The sequence below is a fragment of the Engraulis encrasicolus genome, chromosome 15, assembly GCF_034702125.1.
Source record: "Engraulis encrasicolus isolate BLACKSEA-1 chromosome 15, IST_EnEncr_1.0, whole genome shotgun sequence".
In the NCBI taxonomy this organism is placed as follows: Eukaryota; Metazoa; Chordata; class Actinopteri; order Clupeiformes; family Engraulidae; genus Engraulis; species Engraulis encrasicolus.
Window position 1 is genome coordinate 40989358 of NC_085871.1, and position 11674 is coordinate 41001031.

The 11674-nt window shown below is 43.7% G+C and overlaps 1 protein-coding gene and 1 long non-coding RNA gene across 2 annotated transcripts in view; both read left to right on the top strand.

The window, feature by feature from the left end:
• The window catches only part of LOC134464277 (uncharacterized), a 23292-nt gene extending 20535 nt beyond the window's left edge, over positions 1–2757 (top strand). Inside the window, exons 5-6 of the mRNA XM_063217748.1 lie at positions 2571–2666; positions 2750–2757. Of these exons, the coding sequence (XP_063073818.1) occupies positions 2571–2666; positions 2750–2757 (104 nt within the window). The remainder of the gene's footprint in view (positions 1–2570; positions 2667–2749) is intronic.
• A 1075-nt stretch (positions 2758–3832) lies between these two features.
• Positions 3833–5519, top strand: LOC134464844 (uncharacterized). The gene is made up of 3 exons (XR_010038051.1): positions 3833–3919; positions 4522–4638; positions 5431–5519. It is a non-coding gene; the product is annotated as an uncharacterized LOC134464844 (long non-coding RNA).
• Positions 5520–11674: the final 6155 nt, after the last annotated feature.

Sequence of the window (11674 nt, forward strand, 5' to 3'; positions counted from 1 at the left end):
CCAAAGCCCCGTTCACAATCACCTGGTTATCAATCACCTTTGATAACCCATTGTCTTCCCCTAAATCCTCACTCTAGTTTTGGCTGCTGGTCGGGCGAGACGCATAGAGTAACTTGCGCAACAATTTTGGACAAAGTATTGTTTGATATCCGGCCGATAGACTGCTTAGTTCATCTTACACACACTTTGCAAAGAATTCCTCACTTCAAGTCTAAGACCTTGCCTGGACATATCTTAAGACTTTCATCCGGACACTGTGAACTAAAGGCGAGTTCACTGCGAGGAAATATCCACGCACGCCTCCGTGGAACAAACTTCTCGCATTTGGGATTCAACCGAAGAATCTCGAAGCCGCAACAACAAAGACTTTTGCAGCCCCAAACTCTCGAGGACGAGAGAAACGTGGACTGCAATCCCCATTTCCAGACGGACGTACCGAGCCTTTGGAAACTGGACCCTCCTCTTCATCTCACACAGTAGGCACTGGGCATAGCTTATGTACTGAGATAGATGTGTTTTGAACTATGACTTGAGTTATTTTTCATGTGCACATGTTTATTTGCATTTCTCCTGCTTCTCTGTCTATCCTTCTTCTTAGCTTAGGTTCCCCTCTGCTAACCCATTCTGTATTACTGGCTACTAAGCCTAGCGACCCCGCTTGTGGCGTTCGCACGGAATAGTTCAAGTATTGATTTAACCATCAATATTCTGAACTCTTCGAGGACGGTCATAGCGCGGCCGTTTCGCCGACTAGTCCAGAAATACACACGCTGCGCCTTTTGTTGTAACTGGCCATAGCAGGCCCTTGGTTAGCAACGCAACGCTAACCATTTGTTTACACAGACACGCATAGCCACTAGAGTTCCATCTCTCTTTCCCTTCTCTCTGTATCTCTCTCCCTCTCTCTCGTTCTTTCACTCTCTCCCTTTCGAAATACTTGATTCTCAGAACCCTCCGAGCATTTCGGTACTCTTTTATACATTTTGAGTGCATAATCTGTAGTAAACCATTCTCTGAATAGCCAACTCTGCTCGGAGCGCTCTGCAAGTTAGCCATTAGCCAAGTTGGGCTTGCAGCGCCTATACAAGCACGCTGAAACCCCACTTCCTGTAGTTTTACAACTCGTAATGGCTGCGAAGACGGCAACGTCTCCTACCTGTTATTTCTTTTATTTCGTTTTCTTTCTCTCCCTGTTCTACTCGGACTTGTTATCGTTAATTCCAGAACCCTTTGACATTCGCGCGTCCACTAAGGGACTTGAAGCGCCTGAAACCACACGGTTTACTTGCTACATAGCTGCTAGCTATCCCTATTGTTCACGGTTCTGATGCTAACGTTAACCTAGCCGAGAGGACGCCATTGTTGCCCAGCAACAGACACACACATAGTAATCAGCGCGAGTTCCTCCCACTGACTACTACTCTCTCAACCCCCCTTCATTTCTCTCTCCATTCCACAAGGACTTATATGCATTTATTACAGAAACCTAGACATTGTTGTGGACCCTGTGGGCCCTAGTCGACATTAGGCCTTTGCTAAGCAACTACTTATCAGTAGCCTTTCCATTGTCTATGCTTTCTGTAGCTAATGCTAGCTTAGCCAACCACACACACGTGGTAGCCTATAGCAACCAGACCCCTGCTACACACACACACACACACACGCACACACAGGCTGAAAGCCTGTTCCCCTTTTCTTTCTTTACCCCTCTTTTATTTCTTTCTTGTTTTATATTATTGTGCCTTAATATTGTTATTATTCCATTTAACCGACTTTGAATGTAATGCATTTTATTAGATTACCTAGTAGTTAATAAAAGTAAATCATTTGATTGCATTTTGTTGTCCTTGTTACTTTGTACACCCAACCAACCTATTATTAGAATTTTGCCTTCAGATCAACTTTTGTGCTTGTGTACCCCAGCTGATCACAGAGAATAGGTCTCATACTCTCATCGTTCACTGTGCCCCGCTGAGTAACCCCAGTACAAAACTTATTATTAATTCTGTGTTTAGCAATTTATTGTTGAATATTGTGATTGATAATCCAAGGATTTTATGAGACGGTCCTTAAATTACATTTTAATTAATTTTTGTATTAATAGTAATTAATTCATAATTAATTAAATTCCCAAACGAGATTTTTACCTTCAATTCCTGGGATAGCCGCATGAGGAGTAAATCCACACGCAGCTTCCCATACATTAACGTAACTTCAATTAGCCTACATTACTAGTGCGGTCCGCGTAAGAATTCCAATTCTTACGCGACTGTACCTACATTACGTGGTGCGGTCCGTGTGAGGATTTCAATTCTCACGCGACTACCCCTACATTCTGATAATGCGAATTCCCCAGTTCATGGGTTTTTTGAGCTGGAAGGCCAACGCATATAAAAAGAAAAAAATTAATGATTGGAATAGTTAAAAAACTGGGCCATGAATCTACAATCCATGACAGTTTAACATTATTGATGGAATTATGGAAATAAATCAACTTTTTCATGCTATTCTAATAAAAAGGCCTGGAGCTGTACCTGTGTCCCCCTCAGCACTGTCTGTGTCATCTACAGGTGTCATTTACTCGAGTGTGGGACGGACAGCCATCCTGCCTGGTGACGGTGTGGGGGGTCCGAACTGCTCCTCTGTGGAATGGCGTGATAATCCAGGTATTTCCGGCTTCATATACAAATATGAAAGAGGTAGCTATAGAGTTTCCACCAGGAAGATCTGGCCAGACACACCATCTAAGCGAGCTGAAAGACTCAGTCTGCTCCCTGACTGTTCCCTACACATCACCAACATCACCACTGAGGATGATGGATTCTACAGATGTGAAAATCCCCTGAGTGGTCGGAGAAAAGACCTTCTCCTTATTCTTCTTGACGGTAGGTTTTCAGTCACATCTTTGAAATTGAATAAGGGTTTGATGATGATGTCATGTCTGATAATGTCACCGACTCACCTATTTGATGATGATGTCATGATTTGAAGTCTGATGACGTCATCTGTCTTGCAGTTCCATCTTCCCGCAGTGAGAGTGAGGCAGAGTCTGAAGATCATGTGACTCTCTCCTGTGTCCTTCACACTGGCTTTGACTGTGACCTGTCGACTGTGCATCCGGATTTTAACCTCAGCTGGGTGGAGGTGGAAGGGACTAACCTGTGGACCTCCACCAATTACCAGATCAGGAAAACATCTGCCTGCAGCACCACCCTGACTGTCCCAAGTCCCGCCCCTTACAGCCAGTGGAGGTGCCAGGTGACTACAGGAGGTCAAGTGCAGGTGTCTTCTGCCCTCTACACCTTTGGATCCTTTCTAGCAGGTGAAATACACGCACGCACACACACACACACACACACACACACACACACACACACACACACACACACACACACACACACACACACACACACACACACACACACACACACACACACACACACACGGGCGCATGCACACGCACTTACATGTACACACATACATCTGACGTTGGTCTCCCTGTGATCTAATAGGTGGGGAATTGGTCTTTAAATTACTTAAGTTTTGTATGATTTAGACTGAGGTCCATATCCAGAATTACTGATTCATGTATGAGCATATACTTTCTGAAAATCGTCAACTCATTGACGGTTTACCTGAAGAAGTTTTGATGACCTTGTGTTAAATGTATTAAAGTTTGCTGGTGGAATGAACAGTGTGCAGTGTGATTTCTCAACACTTGAGTGACAACCTAATGAGGGTAAATTACTCATTGCAAATATATATACTCTCTTTCTCTCTCTCTCTCTCTCTCTCTCTCTCTCTCTCTCTCTCTCTCTCTCTCTCTCTCTCTCAGATGTCTACATGGTTGTGACATGGGCTGTTGTTTTGCTTCTGCTCGTCTGCCCCATCACTCTTGAAATAATCTGGAGGAGACGGAGTGAGTAGACAATTTACACACACTCACATCTAGTCAAAGTCGAAGTGTATTGTATTGTCAGTCACACCTTATGAGAAGCATTGCATATGTACATCATATCAGCATAAGTCTAACACACCATATCTATGCCATCGTGAAATGTTTCTCAACGGGGGCTCTACAGCCCCCCATGGGGTGTTGGGAAGCCCTAGGGGGGTGCGTTGAGAATGAATCAGCGGAAAGGTTCGGTTCTTAGTTGCCATTAGGGATCATTGGTCTGTTTTATTTTTTAATACTAAGGGGGTGTTCGCAGGCTTATGTTGAGATCAAGCAGCGTCGCGTTCCGCATACACAGACTACGCTGCCTGCATAGGGCCCCAACCATTTTGCAGGGCCCCCACTTGACTGAAAATTTGTGTTGAAATGATGACATTATTACATTTAAAACCCATTGTGAATTATTCATGATAGGCCCATCATTTTCTTTTTTAAACATGGTACAACATGGTACCATTGGTACAACATGGTATTTTGTATGAAAAAAAGGAAAATAAATCTTAATGTCATCATATTTTTGTGAAGCATGATTAATATTTTTTTTCTAATTCAAAATATATCCACAGGATCAATGCTTAAATATGGACAAGGAGCACCTGCAATTCAGCAAGAGGATGAGCAAGAGGCAGATGATCAACCATCTACTTCAATCACCCAAGAACCCCAGCAAGATTCCATTTCAGGTACACACACACACACACACACACACACACACACACACACACACACACACACACACACACACACACACACACACACACACACACACACACACACACTAGAATATAGTAGGCCTACTACATCCACATCTGAAAGCCTTCCGTCTTTAAATATTGATGCCGCAGTAAATGTTTCACAGCTACACGTGTTATGACCAGTTATGCTTAGGGCCTCCAAAACCTTAACAGCGGCCCTGAGATCAAGGGGGCGTTGGGAGGCTTATGATGAGGTCAAGGGGGCGTCAGGGGGCTTATGATGAGGTCAAGGGGGCGTTGGGAGGGTTATGATGAGGTCAAGGGGGCGTTGGGAGGGTTATGATGAGGTCAAGGGGGCGTTGGGAGGTGTATGATGAGGTCAAGGGGGCGTTGTGAGGCTTATGATGAGGTCAAGGGGGTGTTAGGAGACTTATGATGAGGTCAACGGGGCGTTAGGAGACTTATGATGAGGTCAAGGGGGCATTGGGAGACTTATGATGAGGTCAAGGGGGCGTTGGCAGGCTTATGATGAGGTCAAGGGGGCGTTGGGAGGCTTATGATGAGGTCAAGGGGGCGTTGGGAGGCTTATGATGAGGTCAAGGGGACACTTTTTCAAAAAAGGTTGAGAACCACCGTCATAGAGAATGGAAATTTTACTCAACACCCAAGTGACACTAAAACCAACACAAGCACGCACGCACGCACGCATGCACACACACACACACACACACACACACACACTCACACACACTAATGTGTTGTCTTCCTGGTGTGTGTTAGATTCCCAGTGATCCCTCTGCTGAAGATGAGCAGCCTGTAGTGTTGCAGCTCTGCCTACTCTTCATCATCACACTCTTCATCATCAGCTGCACTGCAGACCAACATGGCAGACTGGGACACACTGGGACACACTTGTACGGAACACACACACACACACACACACACACACACACTCACACTCACACACACACACACACTCACTCACTCACTCACTCACTCACTCACTCACTCACTCACTCACTCACTCACTCACTCGCTACTATATTATACTACACAATTGCATACATTTTAATCAATATCATTTTCTACCATGTTATTATGGAAATACACGTAACTATGAAATAGTAGCATGTAATTATATAATAATCTTTATTATATTATAATATGAATATAATAATGTAAATTCTCACAAGTCATTTAAGTAGTAGAGATTTCATTGTTTTGGAAAGGCTTGTGTGGGACGGACATGCACTGGATTATGGTGAGCCCATGACACCAGCAGAGCTAGGAGAGGGGTATAACTTTATGAGGGTTTTTTGGTTGGGGGGGGGGGGTTTGGCATGGACTGAGTTTGAGGGGGGGGCATGGGCTGTGATGTGGGGGGTTAATTCCCTCATTTCCAGGCGTGTAGCAGCATTGGGGTGGTATGGGGAGCAAAGGGCTATGGGGGGTGGGGGGTGATAGCATGGACTGAAAATAAGGGGGAGGCATGGGCTGTGATGTGAGGATATGTGTGTGTGTTTGGGGTGGGGGAGGGGAGTGGTTGAATTCCCTCCTTTCCCCACATACAATAGAAACACTTTTGGGGTGGTGAGCTGGGTTTGGGGGTGTGAGGCGGGGGCGGGGGCGTGGGCGTAGCATTGAATGACTATGATGGGGAGAGGCATGGGCTGTGATGTGGGGGTGGCTGGCTAGGGGGAGTGAGCATTGCATGGGCTGTGATGTGGGGGTGGCTGGGTAGGGGGAGTAGATTCCCTCTGTGATGTGAGGATATGTGTGTGTGTTTGGGGTGGGGGTGAGTGTGGGGGATTGTAGATTGCCTCTCAGGGGATTCATCTCGTGTTACCTGTATGGGAGCAGCCTTCTCCGGCGTGGAGTAGCATTGGGGTGGGGAGCGGCGTGCGCAGTGGTGTAGTCTACGTAGAATGCAGGTATACAGAGTATACCCACTTCAAAAATTCAGGGATTTCAGTATACCCACTTAAAATTGATTGATCCATTATTTAGAATAGCACAAATATATACAGTATATACTACCGGTAAGTAAGTATGCCTTTAATTATCCCGCCATGGGGAAATTCATTTGTTGCAGCAGTAACATACAGATTGTGCAAAGACAGTAGACAGTATACATACAACAACACAGGACCAGGAGGTTAAAAAGTATATGTAGGATAGATAAAAAACAGATGTTAAGGAAAATAGAAATGTCTCTGTTGAGGGGCAGAGCAGTTCAGTTTAGTAGCTTTATTGGTCCCAGTGTGGACAATTGTTGTGCGCTTCGCACATAAAACACATAGAAAAAAACACATAAAATATGTAAAAAGATAAATAAAAATGAAAATAAGTTGGGAATGTGCAGTATAGGGGGGGGGGGGGGGGGGGGGGGTGGGTGCTAGAAGACTGTATGGTATGGGGGATTTTTTTTTGCGTGTGTGTGGGGGGGGGGGGTAGAGTGTATGGATGGGGTGTGAATATTGAGTAGTGACGTGGTGTCCTCTTGGTTTGAGAGAGAGAGAGAGAGAGAGAGAGAGAGAGAGAGAGAGAGAGAGAGAGAGAGAGAGAGAGAGAGAGAGAGAGAGAGATTTTGCTTTTGATTGAGATTTTGATTTGAAAAGATAAGATGGAAAATTTGTTTTTATACATTTAACATTTTTATGCATTTAACATTTTTATACATTTAACATTGTCATTTGTTTCTGTTGATGAATATGCTCTCATTAGAATTATGTGAATTGATTGTGAATATTTTCTCTTGAAATCAATGATGGGCAGCCTGGATTAGATATACAAAGTACAATCCAGTCCCACATTTGCCTAGTTGAATGATCACTTAGATATATTGAACAGATAAAACATGGTCATGTGGAATACTTGGCAGTGCAGCAGTTTTCCAAGTGTTAAAATCAGCTGACTTTGCTAAGTAACAGACACTCTGTCCGTTGCCATTGAGAGCGTGCTGTTATAGCGTTGCCATTGACAGTGTGCTTTTATTCAGAAATAAGAGGTGTGTGAATGTTTGGGAGCCCCATTCAAGTGAACGGCACATTCTACAGAATGACGTTGCGCCACGTAGTAAAACTAATTATTACATGGCTCGTCTTCACTCTGTAGAATGTGCCATTCATTTGAATGGGAATTGTCAACGTTCACACGTCTGATATTTCTGAGACTTGGGAACTCAATATCACACCGCTGCCAATGGCAAAATACATTTGGCCAATAATTCTTAGGTTTCTTATCACTCTGCAAGGAGTCTTGTCCCTTTAAAATCTCAAAATCACATAAGGCCCTTTTCCACTGCCTGTTTTCTACCCAGTACAGCTTGACACGTCACAACTCGGCCGCCATTTATTGCATTTCGATTAGTTCAGTTGCTCACTGCACAGCTTGAAAACATGGCCTCATTTTTTTTTGCCCGGATGAACCGAGCTGATTGGGCATATCGCTGCCTACTACCCAGAATGCTCACCTGGAAATGAAAAAAACAATCGACCAGTGACCACCTGATCAACTACCCAAGACCTCTCTTTAGTGTCACACTTTATTGGACTGATATTAAAATCGAAGACAGAAATCAATATTGTCATATCCAAATAGCCTACTTCGATAGGTAAGATATCTACTATCTATTAGCTTACATAAGGTAATGCTACATGACAACACCAAAAAGGTAACTCCAACCATACTCTGGGTAGCAAGATTTGCAATGGAAACACAAACCAGGTTGGTTTTACAGCACCACTCAGCTTGACACGACACGGCACGGCACAGCCTGGTTGTATGTGGAAAAGAGCCTTTAGCAATTCTTTTGCATTTTGCGTTTCTCTCGAATGGCAAATCAAGTTTGGAGGTCAACAAACTGTTTTAGTCACGGAGTCCAGGTAGACAGATGCTGAGGCACTCGAGGTTGCAATTTTTTTTAACTTTTTTGTTTGGCTACAATGCCTACGCGTTTGGCTACAATGCCTACGCGTTTAGGCCCTTATGTATCGATACGCCCTGAAGAAGGCCATAAGAGCCGAAACGCGTAGGCATTGTAGCCAAATAAAAAAGTTTAAAAAATTGCAACCTTGAGTGCCTCAGCATCTATCTTCCTGGACCAAGTCTGAGAGCCCCTACACTGATGAGAACCAAGGGAAAAGGTGAAGACCCAGACCAATTACCTGCTTGTGTTTGTTTTAGTCATGGAATTCCCAAATGATAAAAACATCCTTAAATATATACAGTATGTCGTCATATTATGATGAACTATGAATCATCTCCAGGTTGCCAAATAAGCGGGATACGACCTTCTTGTCAAATGTTATCCCTCAATGAATCCAGGTTGCCCATCACAGCTTTAACTCTTGCTCTATGCTCTTGGTAATATAATCATATGTCAGGGGTTTTCAGCTGATTCTGGCCCAGGGACCAACATTCAGATTGAGCAGTAGTCCACGGCCCACTGTGTTTGTGTACTTATATTTGTAGTAGTTAAACTGCATAGGAACTCACAGATAACCAGCAATATTGCCATGGACCACCACTGCGCCATGGGCTATTGGTTGAAAAACCCTTACGTATGTGATTTTTAATATAAGTCTTTCTGTTACATTTAATCTGTGCAATGCTTAAACACAGACGCACGCACACGCACGCGCGCGCACACACACACACACACACACAAGTTATGTTTGTTTCAATCTTATTTTGGAAAGGCTTTTATTTCTATTGCATTTTATATTTACATCAACAATTTGTCTTTGACATTTGTGTGCATTTTATAACGTGGTTGAAGAATATGCTCTCATTATTGAAGGTTACTCTATCTGTTTATTACATGTAATCTGTGCTTAACATTGTATACACACACACACACACACGCACACGCACACGCGCACACACACACAGACACACACAGACACAGACACAGACACAGACACAGACACACACACACGCACACCTTAGTTTGAAAAGGCTTTTTCTCTTTTGCATTTTACATTTACATCAACAATTTGTCTTTGATATTTTTATGCATTTTATAACATTGCTGATGAATATGCTCTCATTATTAAAGGTTTGGAATTTAATCATTTTTGTCTGGCTTTGTCTGTCCTCCATGTTTTGTGTCATTTCACGGTAACAGGTGGCACAACCACGTTCCCTGTGTCCCTGTAGCGAAGGGGAGTAGAGTTGCCCCACTGGCTCCATCACACAAAGACAAGGTTCTGAAGTCTTAAGACATTGAAATAAAATTAGGGTTTTCAGTCGCACTGTCCATCATTGTGTGATGAGAAGAATATGTCCACCACGTTTTCTTGTCAGGATGTACTGCCCCTAGCCAAGCTGTGCCCTCCTAGTAACGCAACACTTTCAGCGTTGGAACTAGTCAGGGCTGCGTTTCCCAAAAACCCTGAAGTAGTACTTAAGCCTAAGTAGTACTTAAGTATGAGGGGCCGCCTAGGCAATATATTAGAAATAGGTCTCACATCATTAGTAAAAGTCTATACATACAGTATTTTACCTTGCGAATGATTTTAGCGGAACCATTTTATTTGCATGTGCAAGAAAAAAATATTGTACGTAGGCCTATAAAATGATTGTATGCATAAACTTTTAGTGATGTGGTATATTGCCTAGGGGGCCCCTCATAATTAAGTACTACTTAGCAGTGATGCGCGGGCTGACCCGAAAGCAGCGGGCGCTTGCAGTTAACTGCGGTCGACCGCAGGCACGGGTTATGAAATATTATTTTTAATGAAATTCGGGTCGGGTGCGGTCGGTCAGGACCTTTGAAATGATGCCGAATTTTAAAGTAGGCTATAGGCTAGCCAATAGGCTATAGTTTAGCCTACTTTAACAGACAGGGACATTTTTTGCGAAATAGATCAAAGTTTATATGGCTGAATAACTACGATGGTGCCACGCGCTCTGCAGGAGACGGCCGAATATCTTCTGCGCGCAACTGGTGCAGCAGGTGCAACCATTGAGTGCATTTTGGAGAACACAGAGGGTGCTCTCTAAACAGTGCAGTGATGGATATAGCCTAGATATTTTCTTATACAATTGTAATGGTTTCGCACTCATGTGTTGCTTACAGAGTTTGTTTTCATTTCCTGTGTCGTACCATGACTACGAGGCAATCCACTTGACGGCTGGCTCCGTCTGCTCACCAACCTACAGATTAATTTTCTCCATGTATCCAAACGACGATGTTACCGAAATAGACAGTCGGCAGTCGTCATTGCATGGCCTCGGTTCAAAAATCCAACATGTCCTGTTGAAATGCACAGCTGTCTTGTTCTTGACGCAAATTCCTTTTTTAAGACCTTTATTGACTTGATTGTGCTTTGCCAATGACGCTAGGGTGTTCATAAAGACGCACGGCTACTATTTTCAAAGGCGGGTCGGGAAGCGGGCCGGGTCAATATTTTTCATGAATATTTCTTGCGGGCAGGGCAAGCGGGCGGACTAGGGAAAAAAGCGGTCGGGTGCGTCTTGTTTTTTCGTCGACCCGCGCATCACTGCTACTTAGGCTTAAGTACTACTTAAGGGTTTTTGGGAAACGCAGCCCAGGTCAAGAGCAATCCCATTACTTTCTGAGTTCCCGAAAATACAAACAACCATAAGTAAACCAAGGGAGGCGGGTCAACCATGCCTTTTGGGAAATTTTAATTGTTATGCTCTTGGTCAGAGCAAGTCTCGAAGAGATTTGAACGTTGATGATAATCAGGCTATACTGCCCCCACCCTCTAGAACAGTTTATCTCTCTACAAGCCACCACTCTGGCAACATTTAAAAAGCATCTGAAGTCAAATCTCTTCACTGAGGTCTATGGTCCTTAGTCTTTCCTTCCTCCCCTTTCCCCAATTTCTTAGCCCCATGTTCCGTGAAAGGCACTTAAAAGAAAACGAGTTTTTATTATTTTTTCTTTACATTAAATTACATTACACTTAGGGTACAGTAGCTGACGCTTTTTATGGGGGAGGGACTGAAAGCAAGGGAAACAGTTAAAAATCTTGGGGTCCTCATTGACAGTGAC